At 31.0% G+C, this 24,694-nt stretch overlaps 8 protein-coding genes across 11 annotated transcripts; 4 read left to right on the forward strand and 4 right to left on the reverse strand.

Moving 5' to 3' along the window:
- Window positions 1-719: 719 nt before the first annotated feature.
- On the forward strand, window positions 720-1,729 carry LOC149902397 (cytochrome b-c1 complex subunit 8-like). Its single transcript, XM_090109820.1, has 2 exons — window positions 720-960; window positions 1,553-1,729. Exons 1-2 carry the CDS (start codon window positions 807-809, stop codon window positions 1,645-1,647), a joined length of 249 nt encoding a protein of 82 aa, XP_089965946.1. The 5' UTR covers window positions 720-806; the 3' UTR covers window positions 1,648-1,729.
- A 1,624-nt stretch (window positions 1,730-3,353) lies between these two features.
- On the forward strand, window positions 3,354-6,325 carry Ugalt (UDP-galactose transporter). 4 transcript variants are annotated; one of them, XM_090109821.1, is made up of 6 exons: window positions 3,354-3,512; window positions 3,828-4,014; window positions 4,215-4,325; window positions 4,445-4,659; window positions 5,242-5,514; window positions 5,781-6,325. In XM_090109821.1, the coding sequence occupies exons 2-6, from the start codon at window positions 3,858-3,860 to the stop codon at window positions 6,144-6,146; spliced, it is 1,122 nt and encodes a 373-aa protein (XP_089965947.1). In that variant the 5' UTR covers window positions 3,354-3,512; window positions 3,828-3,857; the 3' UTR covers window positions 6,147-6,325. The 4 variants fall into 4 exon arrangements, with proteins under 4 accessions (XP_089965947.1, XP_089965948.1, XP_089965949.1 ...); XM_090109822.1 differs by having other exon boundaries at window positions 3,357-3,512; window positions 3,831-4,014; XM_090109823.1 differs by having other exon boundaries at window positions 3,363-3,512; window positions 3,808-4,014.
- Window positions 6,326-6,676: 351 nt separating this feature from the next.
- Window positions 6,677-7,811, reverse strand: mRpL22 (mitochondrial ribosomal protein L22). Its single transcript, XM_090109826.1, has 3 exons — window positions 7,492-7,811; window positions 7,185-7,398; window positions 6,677-6,954 (listed from the first exon to the last, which is right to left on the reverse strand). Exons 1-3 carry the CDS (start codon window positions 7,663-7,665, stop codon window positions 6,734-6,736), a joined length of 609 nt encoding a protein of 202 aa, XP_089965952.1. The 5' UTR covers window positions 7,666-7,811; the 3' UTR covers window positions 6,677-6,733.
- A 1,968-nt stretch (window positions 7,812-9,779) lies between these two features.
- Window positions 9,780-10,941, reverse strand: Ssu72 (Ssu72 CTD phosphatase). Its single transcript, XM_090110409.1, has one exon. It carries the CDS (start codon window positions 10,663-10,665, stop codon window positions 10,087-10,089), a length of 579 nt encoding a protein of 192 aa, XP_089966535.1. The 5' UTR covers window positions 10,666-10,941; the 3' UTR covers window positions 9,780-10,086.
- A 262-nt stretch (window positions 10,942-11,203) lies between these two features.
- On the forward strand, window positions 11,204-13,089 carry LOC149902401 (uncharacterized). The gene is made up of 2 exons (XM_090110009.1): window positions 11,204-12,360; window positions 12,748-13,089. Exons 1-2 carry the CDS (start codon window positions 11,326-11,328, stop codon window positions 13,018-13,020), a joined length of 1,308 nt encoding a protein of 435 aa, XP_089966135.1. The 5' UTR covers window positions 11,204-11,325; the 3' UTR covers window positions 13,021-13,089.
- LOC149902402 (coiled-coil domain-containing protein 22 homolog) lies at window positions 13,090-17,513 on the reverse strand. Its single transcript, XM_090110008.1, has 9 exons — window positions 17,358-17,513; window positions 16,159-16,262; window positions 15,897-16,068; window positions 15,522-15,786; window positions 14,952-15,205; window positions 14,166-14,393; window positions 13,922-14,061; window positions 13,464-13,629; window positions 13,090-13,370 (listed from the first exon to the last, which is right to left on the reverse strand). Exons 2-9 carry the CDS (start codon window positions 16,206-16,208, stop codon window positions 13,149-13,151), a joined length of 1,497 nt encoding a protein of 498 aa, XP_089966134.1. The 5' UTR covers window positions 16,209-16,262; window positions 17,358-17,513; the 3' UTR covers window positions 13,090-13,148.
- Window positions 17,514-18,188: 675 nt separating this feature from the next.
- EMC10 (ER membrane protein complex subunit 10) lies at window positions 18,189-19,754 on the forward strand. Its single transcript, XM_090110130.1, has 5 exons — window positions 18,189-18,344; window positions 18,427-18,594; window positions 18,757-19,025; window positions 19,306-19,402; window positions 19,557-19,754. The coding sequence occupies exons 1-5, from the start codon at window positions 18,300-18,302 to the stop codon at window positions 19,638-19,640; spliced, it is 663 nt and encodes a 220-aa protein (XP_089966256.1). The 5' UTR covers window positions 18,189-18,299; the 3' UTR covers window positions 19,641-19,754.
- Window positions 19,747-21,537, reverse strand: Dbp80 (putative ATP-dependent RNA helicase Dbp80). Its single transcript, XM_090110128.1, has 2 exons — window positions 21,331-21,537; window positions 19,747-21,246 (listed from the first exon to the last, which is right to left on the reverse strand). The coding sequence occupies exon 2, from the start codon at window positions 21,237-21,239 to the stop codon at window positions 19,845-19,847; it is 1,395 nt and encodes a 464-aa protein (XP_089966254.1). The 5' UTR covers window positions 21,240-21,246; window positions 21,331-21,537; the 3' UTR covers window positions 19,747-19,844.
- Between the last annotated feature and the right edge of the window lie 3,157 nt (window positions 21,538-24,694).

The raw sequence follows: 24,694 nt of genomic DNA on the forward strand, positions 1-24,694 counted from the left end.
ACATTATTTTAAACACATAACAGTAACAATGTTTTTATTAGTGACATAATAACAATCGCTAGTTACATACTCTTTTCTCGATAGTCTGGCTGTTTTCCAATTACAGAGCATAATGCGACTCAGTGCCGCACAATGCCGAATTATGCTGATGCTTAATTGGAACGTGAAACGCACCAGCAGGTTGCGCTAAGTTCAGTGTTGAAAAAAAAAATTCTTATAGTTAGCAATAACCTCATTAATGTGTAAATAAAGTGGTATACATAATAATTGGTTGAAAAATGTTTACGGTTATTTTAAGTAATTTGGATTTTGATTATTTCATTAACATTTTTTTCAATGTTTGTACCTTCATCCCTTAGCTTCATCCATACTTATATTTATTTTTTTAACACAATTTGAATTAACTTTGATTATTTCGAAAAAACTACAATGAAACGAAAGCTTTAAATTTTTTTCCAACAATTAATAATTACTAACGATAAATCGATTGCACGCATCAATTCACGCGCATTACTTTTTCTAGTGCTCGATTGTGCGAAGCGTTGCTGTAGTTGGAACATTCAACGTTAGGCATTATGCCGCATAATGCGCTCTAGTGCTGTAATTGGAAAACGGGGTCTGAGAGCACGTCACAGTGGTCATAGTCTATGGTCTTAGTGACAACTGACGTCTGACTCTGACAGTGACAAACAAGTGACAGTTAAGTGTGGATTGTGTGAGTTCTTCTCAGCAAAATTACGTAATTTAGTGCAATTACATATTTATTGTCTCTTTGTCTCATTTAAGGTTTACTAAGATCTCTCATCATGGGAAAACACTTCGGTGAACTCGCCAAAATCAGGGGATTGATAACATACAAATTATCTCCCCATGAGCAAAGAGCCTATGCTGGCGCTATCAAAAATGGACTACCCAATTTCGTCCGAAGATTTCGCGAGAGCGTTTTTAGAGTGGCACCTCGTAAGTAAATATTACGTTTTAATATTAAAAACCCAATGCGTTTGTACCTTATGTAATACGTTTGAAATTCTCATTTCATAGACGAATTTCAGTAACCTTCAAATCAAAATAAATATTCCTGTAATTTGGTACATCAAAAACATTGGTGTGAATAGGGTTTCTATTAACAATAATATTGATTACTAATTCAAAATGTATAGAGTACTTAACATGATACAATAACTAAATAAAGCAAGTTGATTTAAAACATAGGCAGGTGAATGGCAACATTTATTTTCTGTATAATTTATATACCATGGTTTAGTTTCATATTTATTATAAGTTACTATTATAAATTGAATTTAAAAAATTTGAGGCAAATTAAATTTCTTCCATGTAAAACAAACCTTTACAACCATCAGGCACACTACCAGCTCAAATACCACTCGAACTCTATGATAAAATTAAATTGTTCTTCCTTTCTGGAGTCAAGAAAAAGCTCTAAAATTAGTATTTAGTGTATTGTATTGATATTTTGAGTGTTCACTTTACATCATCTATCTTTTGCTTGACATAAATAGTTTTTTCAATAATATGTATTTTTTATTTTCAGCATTCATTGTCGCTTATTTAATTTATGATGGTGTTGAAAGAGAGCACCATAGGCTGTCCCGCAAAAATCCAGCTGATTTTGAAAATGATCAATAAGTTAAAGATGAACAACTGATTCAATCAAATAAATCAACAATTGTAGTTTAAGTTAATAAATTATGTGAAATTTTTTGTTTTATTCCATTTTTTTGTTAACCCTAAGGCCCTTCGCTCATGGAGCTACTCAAAAAGAACTAGTTACAAACTCAAATTACTAACGAGTTGCCTGATCGTCACAGCCCATACATGTTCTATGGAGATTCGCACACGACGCGACTAGTTACTAACTGGTGAGTAACGCGTTAGCAACCAATCACGCGCGACGTGTCGTGCCGGTCTCCACGCTACTGGTTTCCTGAGTTTCCTTGCTTTTTATGATAAAAATGAACGAGCAAACATTGACAAGTGACTGAAACCTTATAACTTGAGTAGCGTTGTATGCGAAATACAATTTGTAACTGGTTTGTAATCGTAATTACTGATTAGTTCAGTCATTTTTTAGTAGCTCCATGAGCGAAGGGCCTAACAGTTGACCCTTATCTTTGTATAGTCTGGAGTCAGTTTATTGGCAGATATAGAAAGGAGACAGAGTAAACCACTTATAAAGCCATATACTATGTAGGGAGGAAGGTACGCAAATAGTTATACATTATTTAATGGAAACACTACGAGGCGCGGCTTCCACAATCTCGCATTAATTCAACGTCCATTGTCTGTATAATACTTTCAGACTAGTATAATATGTTACAGTAAATGTAAGCAATCGGTATTTATCTATAATTACCGGTAATTGTAGATAATTACCAACACATGGTAAATGTAGTGAATTATTTACCTGTACCGGTAATTATATAAAACTTACATGCTCGCTTTTCAAGCAATTTATCCCATATTTTTTGATCATGGTCACCTATTTAGAAAGAGTCAAGTGGGGACAAGAACGCTTATATTCGGATCGGTTTTGCGTCATGGTGCACAGTCTAGCTCGTAGTATCACAGAGCAATTAATTGAAGTAGTACCTAGTATAACCTATTTGACTGCCTCCTTGGTACTGTGAGCCCTGGGTTCGATTTACGCTGGAGACGAATAAAAATAAAATTATCGGCCTGGTCGGACACAGAAGGCTGATCATGAATTATTGATTAGTGAAACAGCTGATGTATAATGCATCTGCCCATTACCTCACTATAATTGCACGTTGATTGCACGCCTCATAAGCGAAGCGTTGAGGTGGGTACTACTGTCACTTCGCGCAAAACATCTGATTTTTCAAACTTAAAATGTCTTATGTATCATACATTGCACTTGTAAGATAATACATATTAAGAAAAAACACTATTTTTAACATTCATGATATTTTTGATGTCATTTTTGTTATTTAAACTAGTTAATTTTTTTATAGGGGACATGGGACTCCACTTTTTAAAACGTATTTGGTTGCCGCTGGGTGTGTGCTGTAAGAAAGTGCTGGTGACCCAGAGATAATTCATAATATACACACGAAATACATATTACGTAGCAAATATGAGAATATAACTATCTTTTTTATAAATATTAAATTATAAATTTTGTTGAATATTAATTATTTTTATATTGCCACATATTAATATAACCAAGATTATTACTTATACCGTGCCATAAGCGAGTTAGATCATGGTTAGATCATAGATCCGTGCAGATAACATATAGAAATGTTATAATATCTAAATTGCTAGAATCCAAAACGGAAGTAACTAAAATGCCTCGTATCTTGTCATATTTAATTAAATCGTAGAAAAAGTATTTGCACCAATTTGGCTACGTCAACAAATCAGCCTGAAATTCAAATTACAAATGTTTTCTTGAAATTAAATTTTATTTTAGGCAACAAACAGTTTTAAACTTTAATTAAAAATATTAAACAATAGAAGAGTATTCAAAGGTAAATAAATAATTTAATTATTTGTGTGTTTTTATGTCTTAATACTTCAATCAAAAATGGTTTCTTTGATTTTTTAATATTGTGATTTGTGCGCTATAATTATTACAAATATATTTAATAAATTCTAATAATAAGTGCATAAAATTACCTTAATTAATCATAAAGTTTTTAAAATAATATTCTATAACCACTTTATAGACCAGAATAAACGCACTATTATTTTTGTCAATTTTTATCATTAATGAATTGCACATGAATAACTAAAAATAAAATATCATGCCATTGAACTTGGTAGTCTTTTTTTATCATTTCAAGTAGGAAAGGTGACCCCATATTTAGTCTTCTATGAAGTCTTCAAATGACATCAATCTACAGGAATCAAAGGAAGAAATCGAAGTTGAGGGTGACGATATAACACCCGAAACTCAACTCAATTCAGACGAAATGGACAGCGAAAATAAAAAGGACAAAAGTTATTCTCCCAATAAGCAAGTTAAATATGGTAAAAAAGTTTCTATCTTTTTGAATTGAAAGAAATAGATAAAAATAATTAAGTACATTTATAAGTCAAAAGATTAAATCTTGATTAAAATCTTGTGATAATTTTCATGCTAGTTTTTGATGTTTTAATTTAATCAACAAATTCAACAATTTTATTTCCTACAACAAAACAATGTAATAACATATGATAATCTTTTACAGGCTACATAAAGTATGTCAGTCTTGTTATACTGACAATACAAAATGCAGCCTTGGGCTTGAGTATGAGATATGCACGGACACGAGATGTTGTCATGTTTTCATCAGCTGCCGGTAAAAAACACTTAACAAATAATTTAACTAAAAATCTTTTTAAGATTTATATATTTACTGTATGACAGTTTTATTTCATTTCGTTGTACATAGATATATATAAGAATTAAAATTTTCAGCTGTGTTAATGGCTGAAGTATTGAAACTTGCAATATGTATTTGTTTGGTAATACAAGAAAATGGGAGTGTTCGGAAAGGAGCACAAACAATGTACAATACAGTGATATTGAATATAAAGGACACTTTACGTGTCTGTGTGCCATCATTTTTATATATAGTACAAAACAACTTATTATATGTCTCTGCATCAAATTTGGATGCAGCTACTTATCAGGTAAATAACTATGTATTGCGTTGTATTTTACAATATAGGAATAAGTAAACAATATGTAACTGTAAATTCCTGGAATTCAATACCTTGGACATTTATAATCTTGCTGTCTGTGTCTGTGAGTTCATATTATATAGTACCCTTTATAATCACATGGGATTGAATAAAATGCAGTTTTTTCTATCTGTTATCAATATATGTTAAAGAAAATGATAAAGAAAAATGTCTCATTGTAAGTAATTTTTGTATGGTAATTGCCACATATTTTGTCTATCCATATAATTTTTATATTTTAAATAGTCTTTTTATTAAAAATAAATTTAAGTTACCTTTTATCAATATTAATCTCAACAAATATTAGCATGATGTGTCATAGTAAATAGCCTCAATAAGTGGGCTATCTACTATTACATTTGTGTAAATTTGTACCAGTTGTTTTTCAGATTAGTATTTAAGGTCAACCCAAGAATATTAAATATATGTAAACACAAGTTAAAGAGTCTAATATGTATATTACTACAATTTTATAACTCTTATACGCATAGTTCATATATGTAATAATAATCTTAATATATTTTTTTATAGGTTACATATCAATTAAAGTTGTTGACAACCGCCTTCTTCGCTGTAATAGTATTAAAAAGAAGACTTAAAAGATGGCAGTGGGGTGCATTAGGTTTATTAGTAATTGGTGTTGCATTAGTACAACTTTCGTCAACAGATTCTAAAGCAACTTCTTCATCAAACTTACAAAAACAATCAAAAGTTCTTGGTTTTGGTGCAGCATTGGCAGCCTGTTTTATTTCTGGATTTGCTGGTATATATTTTGAAAAAGTGCTGAAGGAATCTGATATATCAGTGAGTATTTGTCATCAATTTGTTTCAAATTCTTGATCATGGTATTAAGATATGTGTAACATTTTAAATTTACCCTCTTTTTAAAAAATACAGTGAACATTTCATATTTTGACAAATCATGTTTATGTTGAGGCAGATTGCATAGATTTGGCAAAATATTTGATTCCTCTATATTACAATATATTGCATTGTTAATAGCAAAAATTACAAATTATATTATTAGATCATTTAACATCTTTTATAATAATTAAGATATTTATTTACAGGTGTGGATGAGAAATGTACAATTGAGTTTATTATCCTTACCTTTTGGTACTATAACTTACCTTATCAATAACAATGGATCTATAACAGATTTACTCAGAGGCTTTGATGGTTTTGTGTGGTATCTAGTCGTTTTGCAAGCAGCTGGTGGACTCATTGTAGCGGTTGTTGTGAAATATGCTGACAATATCCTAAAAGGATTTGCTACATCTGTAGCTATTATTATATCTTGTGTTGCCTCAATGTACATATTTGACTTCCACTTAACAATTCAATTTGCATTAGGAACTATGTTTGTTATTGGTTCTATATTTTTGTATGGTTATGTTCCTAAGAAGAAAGAAACTCGATCTTCATTGAGTGTATGATTTAATTTTTCTGAGTATTATTTAACAATTAATAAATTTGCCAGTATGTACTTATACAATTTAGATTTAAGTTAAAATTTTGTTTATATAAATGTTGTATTAATAAGGCTACAATATTATATTTTATACACTTTTTATTGAAACATGTATCTTATTAATGAAATATATTCTTTTAGATATTGAAAAATTTTTATTAAGAAATCAAACCCTCCTTTGTGTAAGTTTTGAAGATGCGAAAACAAGCTTGCTTATTTAGAGCGAGCGCGCACGAGCAACTTTGTCTCCGCAACTATTTTGTCTCTCCCATCAATTTGTATGGGGAGTTGCGTCGCTACGTGCGCGCACCTTCATACTAGCCCATAGGTCTAGGTAGGTCTTAGATTACAGGTAAAAATGACATTGTACTTTCTTGAACTTGAGCTATTAATATTGATTCACAATCTTATTATTTCAGACTGACCAAGAGTAATTACGGGCATTATTACTGAGTAGCCATGATTGCAGCAATGAAATAAAAAAAAAAACTGATAAAAATAACTAATTATTATTTATTTCTTATCAATAAACTACAAGTACACCAGTATATTTTAAAAGGAATTTATTATTTTCCTCATCCTCATCTGTTCAAGCCACTTATCAAGTTGTTGTTGGGGTGTTAATGGGTTTGTCTTGTAGTAATCTTCAGGAGGCTTTCCTTCTTCAAGTCTTACAAAATAATGACTATATGTGTAACGCACTTCACCTAGTCTTCCTCTTGCATGTCTCCTTATGCCCTTCATAACTTTACCTTTTCCACTGAATGATTCAGCTAATAAAAAGAAATACATTTTTAATTTTTAATGTGAAACTTTTATTACATCGTCTCAAACTTTTTGGTATGTGTAGCGCATGTCGCGTGACGGTCGAACCGTATGATAATTATCGTACAAATACGATAATTTTGTGCCTAAGTTTCACTTTTACCGTGGTTTCATAAAACCACACAACATTTTGATTGATGTAAAATTGTAAATGTAACAGCCTGAACTAGATACATACCAATCCACAAATTACTCCGAAATTCCACATTATGTTTAGAAACAGCAAGTTCTTGTGCCTCTAGTATTGCGTCTTTCACAAAACCTGCACCTTTCTTATGTACAAAACTCAATTGCTTTATAGCTTCATCTACTGTCATTCCTCTTACAAAAACAGCAATGTACCATAGCTTTTCTGGGCTGTATTTAATGTTTGTTTTTTGATGACAAACAAACTAAAAATTTATGAATATTAAATAAAAAACTTTTTATAGGAATTGAATCGTACAATATTAAATGTGAATAATGTAAAGCTATCGTCTACTCACAGCCGGCCTTGGTTCCTCATTGGGATCTTGAGGTGGATATATTTTTTTGTTGTATCTAATAAAATTCTGGGGGATATCTGATTTAGTCCATGCAGCAGTAGGTACTGTAGTGTGCAAATTATGAACAGATACACGGATATTTAGCATCCCAAATGTTTTTAATAAGAAATTCATTTTTAGTGAGTTACGTTAATATGAACAATCAATTGAAAAGCATTGTTAAATCAAAAGAATACACCTAGAGAGCCTAGGATCAAGGAAAAAAATAGAATTGTATTAAAATTTAAAAAGAGGTTAGGGTTTTGACTTTTGTGATTCTTATGTCATATGTCATCTCAGTAGCCCAACTGTCAAATTTGTAAAGGTATCACCGCAGATAGTATATACTTATATAGTATCACACAGTTACTTTATGGTAGGTATCTATGGGTATATAATTTCCATATTATGGAAAGTTCATTAATTAATTTTAAGATTTAAATTATATAAAACATATCCGCTATAAACAACAGTCAACTGTCGTAGTCAAGGAGCTAGTAGGTATAACTGGTGTAATGAATACAGATCGTAGTCTATCTGTCATAAAATACCGTTAAAAAAGTTGCATTATTTCCAAATTTCGTAATGTTCCATCTAATATTAGAAAGATGAAGAGTTTATTTGTTTGTTTGAACGCGCTAATCTGAAGAACTACTATTTGAAAAATTCTTTCGGTGTTGGATAGCCCATTTATCGAGGAAGGCTATAGGTATATGTATTATATCATCACGCTAAGACCAACAGAAGCGGAGCCAGTTCCTGAGATAAGCGCGTTCAAACAAACAAACAAACTCTTCAGCTTTATAATAATACTAGCGGTCCGCCCCGGCTTCGCCCGTGGTACATATTTACGTTTTCTCTACTTAAAAACCATCCTCGTACTTCAAGGAATATATTAAAAAAAGAATTATCGAAATCGGTTCAGCCGTTCTCGAGTTATGCGCTTACCAACACATTTTGCGATTCATTTTTATATATAAGAAGATTAGTATAGATTATTTAGAATTAAAAAAAAAAAAAACACCTAAGGCGGCTAGCATTCTTTATATTAAGTAGGTACACTGTACACTAAATATAATACAAAATTATATTATACTAGCGGTCCACCCCGGCTTCGCCCGTGGTACATATTTCGCAATAAAAGTTAGCCTAGGTATGTTCTTTCTCAGGGTCTAAAGATTATCTGTGCCAAATTTCATCAAAATCGGTCCAGTAGTTTATGCGTGAAAACCATACATACATACATACAAACCTTTCCTCTTTATAATATTAGTATAGATGAATGAACCAATTTTGAAAATTATTTAACCATTTGAAATAAATTTTGATGAAACCAGATGAAGACGGATGAAGCCAGTGCCAGCAGCTAGTATGGAATACGAAGTAAAGCATGTTAAATTTACTTCAAATTTGAGTTCTTTGTAAAAAGTCATTAATCAACATACCAAAATATGTAATAATAAATTAATAAAATACACTGATGGTTAGGGAGCCAGGTGCAAATTTGGTTAACTATTTCCTCTCAAGAGATAATTCGTCAGACGCATGAGAGTATAGTATTATAAAGCCTCGTGAACGTCAGCTGGCGCTCTGTTGGGGGGGTGAGCGGTTGTAGCCTCCCACGCACATAGGAAAAAAAATACATTCATTCATTCATTTCCTCTCAGCTAAAAATTTGTCAAATTGTAGCTAACCCAATATCTCAACGAAAAAAAATAGTCAGCTGGTTACAACATGGTGTATTATACGTCAGCTGGTGTCTCGAACATGAAAGTTAATTTAAAGAAAAATTTATTTTCCGTTATTTCCTCTCAAACAAAAATTTACCTGATGATAGCTTATATGTAACTGTGGATAAAATATAAATATATATGTCAGCTGGCTGTATCTTGGTGGAAAAACCGTCAGCTGATACGGGAGGCTACAACCGCTCTTCCCCCCAACCGAGCTCCAGCTGACGTTCACGAGGCTTCATAATACTATACTTTGATGCATTTTACTAATTACCGCTTGAGAGGAACTTGGTCATAAAATCTGCTGCTGGCTCCCGGACCAATTTTTGTATACATCACACTTCTCTTTTTGATTATTATAATTACCTACTTCCTGATAAGGAGAAGGTCTTCTTGAAACTTAAAGATATCATGATTGGGAATCATTTGTAATTATAAGAAACAAATCTCTACTTAAACCTACTGTTCATAGGATATGGAAGGTACACATTTTTGAAAATAAATAAAAAATACATAAAATTGGGAAGTCCATTTATTATAGTCAACACTGGCCTCGGCATTCATCCTTTACAAAGAGCTTCATCATTGCATTCTTCTTGCATCTATGAAATAACATACAGATAACCCATTGAGCCCCAAGCGGCCCGATCGGTCCACGACACAATAGATTTTCTATTGTCTGTGGTTCGGGGGCCTGAGTTATTAAAAAAATATATACACTTATTTGCCAAATAAGATATTCATTTCATTTATTCATGTGAAAATTGTCATTCTTTACAACACTATTGGAACTTAAAGGCTTCCTATCAATGACCAAATTATGTCAATAAAACATAATGCTGTTCAAAATTGGTCTTTGACACTTGGATTCAAAGTCATGCAACAGCTCATCAATGTCATTATCCAAATCATCACTCTGAGACATTTTTGTAACCATATCACTGATAAGAAAGGCACCTATAGTTGCTTCCTCATGATTGTCTTGAATATCAATGTTAACTATGTGTACTGGCTGATTGCAAACTGACCTTCTCGAAACAAACCACTCTATAACTTGGTCATATACTCTCTCTTCACAAGTAATTATAACATCAAATGTTTCAGTTGATGCTTGAAATCTTTCAGGACTAGGTTTTATGCGTCGGTTTCGATCAAGCATATGCAATAATCCATTTTGTGTATAATAAGTCTTATCTTTTTCCAATAAATCATTATAAATATCATCATAAGGTACACCGAATTCATAACAATTAGGTCGATCTGCAGAGGTTCCAGGCAACTTAACTTTTTCACCAGTTCCAAATGATTTTACTTTGAAGCCCTTTTTCGCAAGAAATGCGTGGGCTTCCATACTTCTGTTCATATTTGATGAACAAACTACAGCAAAATACAAATCACCCATAATTAATTTATGCTGTATCTCATACGGCGCTAATCTTTTAAGTCTTGAAAGCTAAAATTTACTCGTTCTAGTGACGTGGGTATCTAAAATGTTATTGCATAAAACACACATGGTTCTCAAATAAAATACCAAGGAAATTAGTTTTACTTTTATGGAAAAACTGTTCGCATAACCATATTATATATTGTTAGCATAAATTATTATATGTAATAGTATCAGATTTTTATATGAAATTAGAGGGATACAATTCAATGCTAAGCCAAGTTCTCCATGAATGACAACCGACAACGAATGTCAAATGTCAATACTCAGTATTCATACACGACGGTGACCCACAGATAACTATATAATATTATAAGTCAGAGAGTCACATTTACTTATTTACAGAAGAAAACATTTCAATAATTTTATTATTGCAAGTTGAAAACAAGCACAGAAAAGCTCACCAAAGTTGAACTTTTTTGAAATTTTTATTATGCCATATCGTTAGTTTGTGGTTTTTTTTAATTATTGTCATTGTGATATTACCTGTCAAATCATATGTCAGGTGTGTATGTATCAGTGAGCATATTTTAATTTAAATTCTGTTTTAAATATAATATTTTTAATTAAAGTTCTTAATTCATGAGGATTTTTTAAAGAAAAAAATTTGAAGAAAACATGTTCAGAACACTACGGTATAATTTTGTGCCTAAATACTCGGCAATTATTATACCGAAACAGTCTTTTCTAACCAACGAATACAAATGTATTAACGCATGGAATAAACAAACTACATCACCGATTCTAACAAAACTAAATCTCAATGATTTTTATACAAGTTTGGAACAGAATTATTCATCCAAAGGTGTTATGAGCGCTATAGATGTTGATATTTTTGCTAACGCTGTAAAAGACCCATCATATCTGGACGAGCTTAAGGATTTGTTACATAAACTTAGGCTGACGGCAGATACCGGAAACACATTAGAATCAACTCATCATGCTACTGTGAGAAATTACTTAGATTTTGGGAATATTCAAGAGCTTATTGAAATTTTAAAAGATCCCTTAAATTATGGAATATTCCTGGATTGCTTCGCAGCCAATTTGTTATTGGACAAGTTGATAACATCACAAAATTACGAACTTGCATCTAATGTAGCTTCACTTATAATGCTTCAAGAAGATTATTCTAATGACATAACTTGCTCTTTATGCCAGTATGCATGTTATAAATTTATATCTGAATATAAACCTCCTTTAGATGAGAACAAAACTGAAAAAGAAAATAAAAAGGTGGAAGAAATTAAAATAAGAGTCAAGTACTTACGAAATGAATACTTTGATGATCATTTTGATATAAAAGACATTAAAATTTTAACGGGGAAGACTCTAGCTTGGATATCAAAACAATTCCAGGACAACACAAGTAATAATTTACAATTATTAGGATGGCTTTACTATAAAAAATATGACAAATTATTATCATTATGTGAAAAACTGGCTGGAAATACATCATTTAAAGTCTATAAAGAAGTGCTAAACTTAATTGAAGCTGAATCAACTGAAGACTCTAAAGAGATCCTAGGAAAATGTTTATCATTATTTAGTAATTCAGAAATTATTGAGGATAAAATGGAAGAATCAATCAAAATCATGGTGGAGAATGCAATTAATAGGTCACAAAATAAAGATATTGCTGCACAAGAAGAGGTAAGAATTAATAATTAAAATTTGCCACCATTCCGGTATTGCATATTGGTCAAAGGTCTAAAAATAAACATCTCTTTGCGGGTTTGCATTGAAATCGGAATTTTAGAAATACAAATCATTATATATATCACAAAATTGGTGGCTCTTTGATAAAAAAAATGTATTTTATACATCATTCTATGATCTACAATTTTGGTCAAAACGTGGTAACATGGTACAAAGTACAAGTAAAACTTACCATCTTTGTATAAATCGCGAAAAGCTTTTTTACATATAAAACATGTGTTAAGGTCAGCCATTTATTTTTCAGTCATTTTTTTATTTAAATCTATAAACAATCTCATTACATTTTTAATATTGTTTCTTGATTAAGTGATTGCTTTACAGATGTTCCAAAACTGGGAAATTATTAGGGAAACCAGACTTCAAGAGCAAACAAAGAGACTAGATAGAATTAAAAGGATACAATCCATTGAAGAAAAACAAAAAGAGCTACAAAAGGAAGAACAAAAGCTGTGGTTCTTTGAAAATGAAGAAAAGATTGATCTTCAAATAGAGGAAAAAGAACAACTTGAAGATAAAAAAGAAATAGAAACTAAAACACATAATAAATCTGATGAAGATTATATACCTCCAGAAATTTTACCACAGAAAAAGTAGAATAAGTTATTTATATTTATATGATTAATGTGTAATATGTAATAGACAATTAAAAGAGTTATAAGGATATTGAGATTACAATTATTTATTTATTGATAATAATAACAACAAACATAAAAAAAAATGCACTAAGCAGACTCTTTTTGTAAATTAGTGAGATCCAACTGAATTTTTTGTAAAATATCTTCAGTACGCTTAGATTTTTCAGCCTTAATGTTATCTTCTAAATCCACTATGTCTCTTGCCAAAATGCCAGTTTCATTTACAAGGGACACAATTGTGTTGCATTCAGAATGAAGCAATGCTAGAAGTTTGTAGGCCTTTTTCGCTTGATCATCTTTTTTAGCATCCTAAAAATAAATAGATTGAAATTAATCATCATCTCATTATAAACTACATAATATATAAACAAACACTTGAAGGTATATTTTAAAATACGTTACCTTGAAAAGGGTTTCATCAGCAATAGAAAAGCACCTTCCCAATTGCCCTTCAAGTGTATTTATTTCTTTCTGAAGTTGTCTTGTATCATCTAATATTTTTTTTATCTCCATATTTTGTTTATCAACATTTCCAATTATTTCCAAAATTCTTTTTGTATATACATGCCTTTAAAAAAATCATAGAATTTCTATTAATTAAAGAAGAAAGATCAGCGATAATCAATCCTACTAATATTATAAATGCGAAAGTTTGTGTGTTTGTTACTCTTTCACACAAATACTACTCAACCAATTACAATGAAATTTAGCACACATATAGAGGGTAACTTGGATTAACACAAAGGGTAGATTTTATCCAGGAAATCCCACGGGAACGGGAACTATGTGGGTTTTTCTTTGAAAACGCGGGCGATGCCGCGGGCGGAAAGCTAGTATTAATTAAATATTTTATAAAATACCTTTTATTGCCTCCTTTAAGTTTCTCATATTTTGTTTTTAGTTGGTTTTTTAATTCTTCTTTATTTTCACATTCATCCTTCATGCCTTTAGCTTTCTCCTTCAAGTCTATCAAGATTTTTCTGCATTTACTCCTTTCAGACTGAAATAAATAGAGACAACTGAATAAAAGAATAAATGTAAATGGTATATAACTATCTATTAATTACAATATTTTTATTGAAGAAAAAATTACAAATTGCATACCTGTGTGAGTGCTCTATCACTTTTTAGTTTATCTATGTCCACTTTCAGTGACAGATTTCTTGATGTGAGCTCTTCCACTTTACAATGCATCATATTTATATTTTTATGTACCTTCTCCAACAAATTGTCCACTCCATTTTCTGATTCAATATCATTAATACCAATACTGTTCAGTACATTCTGTATATTTTTGAAATCTGACTCTACTCGTTCACAGCTCTTTAGTGCCTTTTAACATGAACAACAAGTCAATAACTGCGTTAAAAACAACCGACTTCAAACTTGCACTTGCAACATTTACAAATACAGACAAAAATGCTCATAAAATAAAAACTACTGGGCCTATCCGAATAAAATTTTTATGGGACCAATTCGACACCATCCCGCATCAAACAAAAAAAGAATCACGTAAATCGGTTCAGAAACCACGGAGTAATCGGTGTACATACATAAAAAAAAAAAAAAAAAACATACCGGCCGAATTGATAACCTCCTCCTTTTTTTTGAAGTCGGATAAAAAAAGTTATTATATCTAATCATCAGCAAACAAATAACATGTTCATATTACATACTAACTGCGCTCCGCGGTTTAACCTGCGTGGCTCCGCTCCTGTTGGTCTTAGCATGATGATATATAGCCTTCCTTGATGAATGGGCTATCTAACACCACCTAAGAATTTTTCAAATCGGACCAGTACTTCCTGAGATTAGCGCGTTAAAAAACAAACAAACTCATCAGCTTTATAATATTTGTATAGATTTAGTTCATACAACATAAACCTATACCTGAGAAAATTCAACTTCCATAACATTTCTTTCACTTGTTAGTGTATCCAATTTTTGTTTCAAATGAATTGTTGTCTCTTTCAATTCTTTTAGACTTTTATTGATGTCCTGTTTGATTTCACTAGATATGCATTCCTCTTTTTCCTCTTTACTGCAATCTTTTGCAATATATTGCACTTCTGGTTTGACACTTTGTAATTTCATAAGTTTCTCTATAATTTCTTTTTCATCCATTTTGTTTTCAGATAAATAATCTGGAACATCAATTTCTATTATGAACATTCATTGACTATATATCACTATGAAATTGATTAACTTTTAGATTATAATCTAACTACGTCTCAGTCGCAATACTGCAAAATATTAGAAAATTTCCTCTACCAATGGAATTCTTGGGAATTGATATATTGCTATGGAAATTTGTAGTTGAATTAATTACTGACACTGTTCAACTTTAAATATAGAACATTTTAGAGGTGCAATATAAAGGGTAAAAAACTTTTTAAATATTTAAACAATGGAAGCAAAGCCGTGAGCAAGAAAACAATGATGATGATGAATGATGATTACCTTGTTCATGGATATAGTCTCCTATTGATTTTTTCATTGGTACATTGCAGCTTGGTGGAATCCAAATTGTATTAAGTTGTTCTGCTATTTTTTGACTAATTTGCTGCATAAGCAAATGCTTTTTGTTTGATGGTGATACTTTGGAAACAGATTTTTTATCTTCACTTGGTAATTTTTCAATTAAAAACATAAATACTTGTCTTAAATCCGATTCATTATAATATAAAAATGTTTGATAGCCAACATCATTTTTGTAGCCTAAATCCTGCAAGATACATGTTATTAACAGACTAAAAAAAGAACCTGTAACATTAAATATAATAATGAAAGTGTAAGTAAAATAAAGCAAAAATTGATATTTATATTTTAAGTTACCTTGCATATTGTTGCAATTTGAGTGGCTACGCCAATTCTTTGAGAGACTCCAGATGGTAATTTCAATGGCACTTTTAGGGTTGGATTTATTGCGGAAATACATTGTGCTGCTGATTCAATTATAGTTTCTACTGGAATGTCGCAAATATTTTTAACGTCGTCGTTAATATTTCTAAAAAGAAAAAAAAAAAACAATTAGTTACTTATAATATATTTAGCAGTCTAGTTATTATAATAATCCTACCATTGCATTTATACTTACACATTTAGTTGTCTCAAAAAATGTATTATAATTGAATCAACTTCTTCCATGACGCTCTAAATATATAAATGGATATTCTACAGAATAAAACCGTTGATATCAGTTTATAGTCCAGTCTGTGGGGAAATGTAAAAGCCTCTGCTCTACAAAAGGTGGCGTAGAAAATGTTTTGAAACAATATTGTTTAGGTATGAAAGGTTAATAAAAATCCAAGTTTTCGACCTTGACGGACCCCGGCGCTAGCCGCTATCTTGAATTAAAGGTGCTAAAATTAGGTATATTTTAAATAACTTCTCAATTGTTTACTAAATCACAAAAGTGTCTATGAGGGGTTCAAAGAAGACAAAATTACCTTCATTTTTTTCATACATGATTATTCTGTAAGTCTTAAAGGTAAAAAGTTACAAGCGACGGAAATAATAATATTTACAGAAATCATATAATTTTAATTTTGTTTAAAAATTGTGCAGCAATCTTTTTTTATTCTTTTTGATGGCCCAGGCTGGTTAATGGTGGCTTCTTCATTATCGTCGCTGAAATTTTCTGTTTCATTGTCTGTATTTTTAGTTTCCAACCATGAAATTTCGTCGATTAAATTTACTTTTTATTGATAACTTTATGAATCGTTCATATCGGATATCTTCTAAGGATTCCTTATCCATGTCCCCTACGTAAAAAGTTACTAGAAAGCGTGCTCCAGCGTCTTCGATTTCTTCTGGTCATGATGACGAAATTTCATGGTTGGAAACTAAAAATACAGACAATGAAACAGAAAATTTCAGCGACGATAATGAAGAAGCCACCATTAACCAGCCCGGGCCATCAAAGAGAATTAAAAAATGATAGCTGTACAATTTTTAAACAAAATTAAAATTATATGATTTCTGTAAATATTATTATTTCCGTCGCTTGTAACTTTTTACCTTTAAGACTTACAGAATAATCATGTATGAAAAAAATGTAGGTAATTTTGTCTTCTTTGAACCCCTCATAGACACTTTTGTGATTTAGTAAACAATTGAGAAGTTATTTAAAATATACCTAATTTTAGCACCTTTAATTCAAAATGGCGGCTAGCGCCTGGGTCCGTCAAGGTCGAAAACTTGAATTTTGATTTACCTTTCATACCTAAACAATATCATTTCAAAACATTTTCTACGCCACCTTTTGTAGAGCATAAATACCTACAGACTGGATTATTATTTTTGCAAGCTTCTGTTAGTGAAAAATTTTAAAATAATGAAATATAAAATAATTTGTAAATATTAGCTTGAGTACACACAAATTATTTATAGTCAATGTATACAATTATTTTGACAGACTTCAACGAAGAAAAGCCCGAAAATCTGAAATTATCAGAAGTGGAATGGGAAAAAATGTCAAAACTCAAAATGCTGATGTCAATTGTCAATAGTTTTTTTTTCTGTTAAGTCAAGAATCTATATCTATTTGCCAATGTCAAGTAAAAGGTAGGGAATCCATACACGGGATAATGTACATGGCTGTAGAGTACATGGCTCAAGAAGCTTATATTTTACATGGCTGGTACATGGCAGTATGTACTTAAAAAATTTTATGCTCGTAAATCGTTCTAGATAGGTTCAAATGACCCATAATATTTTCAACATGGGCCTGTAGTCTAGCAGATCAAATCAAATAATAAATTTATCTTCGATTTTGACTGTTCAGTCACTCATCTCGATTATTCTAGTCAATTACCCCGTTTTCCAATTACAGCACTAGAGCGCATTATGCGGCATAATGCTTAACGTTGAATGTTCCAACTACAGCAACGCTTCGCACAATCGAGCACTAGAAAAAGTAATGCGCGTGAATTGATGCGTGCAATCGATTTATCGTTAGTAATTATTAATTATTGTTGGAAAAAATTTAAAGCTTTCGTTTCATTGTAGTTTTATCGAAATAATCAAAGTTAATTCAAATTGTGTTAAAAAAATAAATATATGCACAAATATATGTATGGATGAAGGTACAAACATTGGAAAAAATGTTAATGAACTGTCACTTGAACGTCAAAATCATAGACAATAGACATCATAAATGTCAAAAGTCAAAACCGTGATTCTGAATTGCCTGCATTTCAAGAAAAATAAATATAATTATTCTAAAAATTATTTAAGATGAAACTACCAATATTATTTATCGTTCTATTTATTCAATATGCGGTACATATTATGTTGTAATATTTATAAGTTACAATTGTGTTAATATTATAATAGTTTTAGAAAATCTTTCTTCTTTTTACAGATATGTCTTGATTATGATGGCTGGCTAAATATACGGATTGAACATTCGCTAAATTGCAAAGAAGATAAATATTGTAATCGCGGAAATATATCACTTAAAAGCATACGAGCTGGCACTGCAACAATTGATCAAAATCTTTTAAGTCAACAACACATAGATGAGTTAAAGGTATAATATTTTTCCCCATCTGCGTTAAGATGTAGAAGCCCTTCTGGCTAACATCGAGAGACACCACGCAAAAAAAATATTTTTCCCTTTTAATTAAGAAATTGACCATTTGGTTATTCTTGCGGATGTTAATTTGTGAATAACATAATGTTGTCTTTTTAGGAGCTGGCTTCAATTGATGGATTTTATACTTTGAGAACTTTTGTTACTACAGCTGATAGCAAGGAGACTGAATTCCTTTCGTCAGTAAAGGCTAAAGCATTCTTAGAAAATGGTTTATCAGATGTAATCAGTGCATGGGTACTGCCCAGTGGTGAAGTAATAGCTGTGACATTTCAAGTGACCAATTCAAGCCAATCTCATGGCTTGCACAGATCTGACAATGACATTCATTCCGATTTTTATCTTCGTCATGTGGATCAGGCACCTGTGTGAGTACTACATTGAGAGAATAATATATGTTTGAAATAAGCCTTATTTTGCAATTTTAAATCAGGTTGTGTTTGTTGATCCCATACTGTGGTACTGTGTGGTAGCCGGTAGGCATGAGAATCTAGTAATTTTATTAAAATACATATACACATTACTTGCAGTTATATTTCTTTTTCCTTAATTTTTAAACAGACTGTGGCTAAAAGTATATCAATAATTATTACAAAACAATATATAAGTGTTTATTGATTTGATATAGATTTATTTTCTATTTTGTAGACCTGACACAGCTTCTTACATTCAAAAACTAGAACGAGAAAGAGAAGCAAGAGAAAAGGGTGAATTGAAAGACAATAGATCATTTTTGGCCAAATATGTAAGTAATCATCAATTCAATCATTTATTACTCTGATTTGTAAAAAAAACATCAATAATTGTGATATATTTATTTCCTTTACTTATTTTTTCTGTGATAAGTGATGGTAATTCAAAAGTTAATATGCTAATACTTTTTTAATTTTTCTTTTCAGTGGATGTATATTGTTCCCATTGCAATATTTGTGATGATATCTGGAGCCACAAACCCAGAAGGTGGTGCACAGCCTTCTCGATGATTTAATACAGAATATTATTATAGTAGTACAATTTTTGCTTATTTTAGGGTATTGTGCATATTTTCTTATTTATGTGTTGAGTGTGTGGTTACAAAATAAATAGAAATTATAATCAAAATAACGAGGTTTTATTGCTTAATAATATGCTTATAATTAAGTGCAACAATACAAAAAAGAATGAATTATGTCATGCATAATGTGAAGCTAAGCACCAATCTTCTCAATTTCTTCTGCATCTTCAATGTCCAACAAGTGAATTTTCTTTCCAAAATGAGCTTCTATGTCCAAGCAAACTTCCATTGCTTGTGGAGAATCAATCAAATTGATAGCTATTCCAGCTTTACCAAATCGTCCCGTACGTCCAATTCTATGTAAGTAAGTTTCACAGTCAGCTTTTTTATTAACATCCACTGGCATATCAAAGTTTACTACTAAAGTAACCTGTTCAATGTCAATTCCACGAGACAACACATTGGTTGTAATCAATACTTTCTCGAGTCCACCTCTGAATCTATCGAGTACAGCAATTCTTTGTTCCACTGTTAATTCACCAGACAAAACTGCTACAGAATGTCCATCTCTAGACATCTTTTCAGATAGCCAACTAGCTGTTTTCCTTGTGTGACAAAATATTATAGCTTGACCAATTGTTATAACTCCATAGATATTACAAATAGCTCTATATTTATCTTCAGGACTCTTACATTTAACATAATATTGTTTAATATTATCCAAAGATTCCTCTTCACGAAGAAGTCGTATAATAATAGGGTTAGGCACTATAACTTCAGCAAACTCCATAACTTTACTGTCATAAGTTGCAGAGAAGAACATCATCTGACATGTTGAAGGTAAACATTTGTGAATTCTAATACATTGATCTTGATGTCCCTGACGATCTATCATTACATCAGCTTCATCTAATACAAATACTTTAATTTTATTCAGGTCAAACATTCCAAATTTAACACCCCAATCAAGCATTTTTCCTGGTGTTCCTATTAGTATATGGTCTGTTATTTTAGTGCCTTTTGGAACTTCCTCCCCTCTCACAGCATACTTCAATTTAATTTCTGGACAGAATTTTGCCATTTTTGCTGCCACTTCACCAGTTTGTATGGCTAGTTCGTATGTTGGACTCAAACAGAGAACTTGTGGGTATTTATGTGTAGGGTCAACTCTACTTAACATCGCCAAGACAAAAGCAGCAGTTTTACCTGTTCCAGATTGAGATTGTGCAATCATATTTTGGGGTGGATCAGCCAAAAGTGTAGGAAGAGCTGTCTCTTGAATTTTCGATGGAGCATTAAAGCCCATTGCATACACGCCCTTCAACAAATTTGGTTTTAAATGTAAAGCTTCAAAAGTTTTTACTGAATACAGAGGTGAATTCGGATCTTTTCTTTGAATCTCTATATCTAGTTTTGATTCAACTAATCCTTGTCGTATTATCTTCATAAGCAGCGAAGTTTCTGCTGGATTTGCGGCATCGATGCTTTCTTCATCTGACTTATCACTAGATTTCTTATTCAAACCAAGACCGGCTACTTTGTTGGAGATTTCCAACTCTTCGGCTTTCTGGCCCCACTGATTAGCCATCTTATATCTACAATGGTAATTATATTACAAAATTAAACATGTATTGACAAGTATAATAAAAAAAGTACAAAGACAGTAAACTTTTACTTACACTGTTAATTATTATGATACTGAAAAGTATACACGTTGAATTTTTTAGAGATTTATAAACCAAACCACGTAACTAGACAAAATTTGTAAAGGAAGCGCCGATACATTAAAATGGTTTTAGCTTTGATTCTGTTAAATGTATTGAAAATTGAAAGGTAAAGGTTATTTTACTCCAATTTTACTCGCTACTCATCGGTAATTCGGTAATGTCAAGTTATTGTTTGACAATGACGCGCGGAAGCCGGAACAGCTTTTCCAAATATGTTGCCAATATTAAAAAAGGATCAAGGTAATCAAAGAGGCTTCAAAGAGGTAATCAATCTAAAGTGATTGACCCTCAGAGCAATAATAGGTTTATTCCTCTGAGGATTGACCCATATTCTATTTTATGAAATTGGCACAGTAAAATAATAGCATTAAAAAATCAATGTATTATTAAGTAATATTATGCATACTTTTAGCAGTTAATATTAAGCAAAGCATAGTTTTTAAATTGTCAAAAGTTACTACTAATCTATTTTAGAAGAACATGCAGATCATTGAATTTAAAATAAGTTGTCTTATTATACAAATTATTAGTGTATTAATAAAAAATGTAAGAAATATTTCTTTAAAATCACGTTAGATGGCGCTCTTCAATCACAAATCTCAATAACCGACTGGAATAAGAAAATAAAACTTCGTTACAATAGCAAACTTTTCTGGACCCAGACAACAATAATGTAATTAGGGGCACCAGATATATTACATAGCTAAATTGGCTTCTACACGTTAGAATCTAGCTTGTGGGTGTAATCTAATTTGTGGGTTAACCGAAATATTTACATTTATGAATTTTATAAATGGGCTATCTAACACCGAAACAATTTTTCAAATCGGACCAGTAGTTCCTGATATTAGCGCGTTCAAACAAACAAACAAACTATTCAGCTATATAATATTTTATAGTATAGATTAATAGACAGATTTCATATTGAAATTACCTGTCTATAAATTATTTACAATAACTAGTGATCTCTTGTCAATAAGTACCTAAACCTATTGGCTATTTTGGCTATAAAACGCGTCACACACGGTGAAGATACTATAATATTTTATCTTAAGATACTGTAATATTTTATGTTACAGTATCTTAAGGTATCCGGTATCAGCGTTCTGACCATCATTTTTCTTTTTGTCATTGCGTACTAAGACCCCTGTAGAACCGCCATCCTGTTACAAATGACCCACAAAATTTCGGGTCATTTGTAACAGGATGGAATATAAAATATTACAGTATCTTAAGATAAAATATTATAGTATCTTCACCGTGTGTGACGCGCTTTAACCTATAATTTCATTATCAGTCATAGAATTATCTCTCCATAAATATACATATATATAATATAATACATATAATATTCTCGTGTCACAATGTTTGTAACCATAGTCCTTTGAAACGGCTGGATAGATTCTCATGAAATTTTGTGTGTCTATTGGGTAGATCTAACATCTATGTTTCCTAAACTGTTTTATAATCTAAGTACCTACTTAGATCATTTAAGTCGTATATTAATTTTAGATACAAATTGTTTTAAGTTCTAATATTTTTTGTTTTAATTTTTAACGATTATCTACCTATTTGTAAATCAAAATATTGTCTCGCTGTCTTTTAACAATTAACTAGAAAATAAGGTTTTCTATAAAAGTATTAAGTATCGATTATACAATGATCGTATGGTAATTAAAAATTAAAAGCCTTAATAAAGGTTCAAATGTTTCAGTTTCAGGCAAAAGCAAATAGAGTACTTATGTAGGTACGATTCAAGCAAGACGAACGACAGCTATTTACCACTTTTGTTGCAAATGCAAACATTGAGAAGGTCACGTCTTTTAGAAGTTAGAAGCCGGATTTTCTTAATGAGAACTTTTATGTTCAAACACTGATTGTAGTTTTATCGTACAGAAGTTTTTTGAATTCTTGTATTCCGACATTTTTTTAATATGATTACCTGATTCATAGATCACGGCTTCTGTATAGATTCAATACAATTCTAGACAGAAGTTAAGATAAGTAGTGTACACTACCTAACTACTAACTTAAAAAAATAAATAATAAAATCTAAATGTCTTTGTAAATAAATTAAGTTATTGTTAATGTTTCTTGTTGTTATTTTATAAATGTCTATATAATTATTTAAGTTCTTATCATTGGATAGGTACCTACGTAAGTAAAACAAAGTTATGATAGTTGATGGCCCCAGTGTTCATTATTTTTTTATGGTCGTATTTTTAAATAATATCCATCTAGATTTAAATAATTTTAATAAATATTTCATACTAGCGGTCCGCCCCGGCTTCGCCCGTGGTACATAATATTTACGTTTTCTCTACATAAGAACCATCCTCGTACTTCAAGGAATATTATAAAAAAAGAATTATCGAAATCGGTTCAGCCGTTCTCGAGTTATGCGCTTACCAACACATTTTGCGATTCATTTTTATATATATATAAGATTATTATTAGCTACAACTGCGTTTAATTTTCCGTTAACGTAACCGTAACCGTTTCGTGGTTAAAAAAATGATTAAATTTCTGTCTCAGAATTACATAAATTCAAAACAAAAACGTATTTGAAGCAAGCTGGACCAAATTTGTAGAAAATTTAATTTGCAACTAATAATGTCAGCATATTTTTTTATCATAATAATAAATAAATAGTTTAAGAGATAATATAATATCGTAAAAACAATTTCAACCACTATTTTCAAGATGGCGGCCGTGGGACAAGGGTGGCGACTGGCGACCTCACAAACTTGGTTTTAGCTTCACACCCTACACATTAAAAAAATAAAATTGCGTCCTCTAAAAATCGCAACGCCAAATGTAACTTTTCAATGGACTAATAGAGCAGTATATAGAGTCTACTGTATGTAGGTACCACCTAAAGGCCTTATACAAATACATATTATTCTTATAACTCGGCAGACTGCAGAGTGAAGGAATTTGATTTATTTAATTAATAATTTAGATTGGTATTAATTTCAACGTTTAGCGCGAGCAGTTTGAATGAATATGGGTAGGTTCCTTAATAATTTAAAATGTTTTAGTTAAACAGATCTAGAAATAGAATGCACTCTAGATCAGCATAATATTATTATTATTAAGGTAAAAAGCAAAATTACATCGGGTGGTACGTACATCATTATTTTGTAGGTATGTTTTAATAACTATAAATGACAATGACTTTGAATTTAGAACAGCAATTATCTGTATAAACAAAGGAATTACTTTTAAGAGACGGAAAATCTCGATTAAATATAATACCTTCAATTCGTACCAACCGAAATAATTATTATAGCTAAGTAGGTAGGTTCCTGTATTT

The sequence above is a fragment of the Colias eurytheme genome, chromosome 15 (assembly GCF_061535395.1).
Source record: "Colias eurytheme isolate Ceu_HAF_F1 chromosome 15, ilColEury1 Martin Lab GWU primary, whole genome shotgun sequence".
Taxonomy (NCBI): Eukaryota; Metazoa; Arthropoda; class Insecta; order Lepidoptera; family Pieridae; genus Colias; species Colias eurytheme.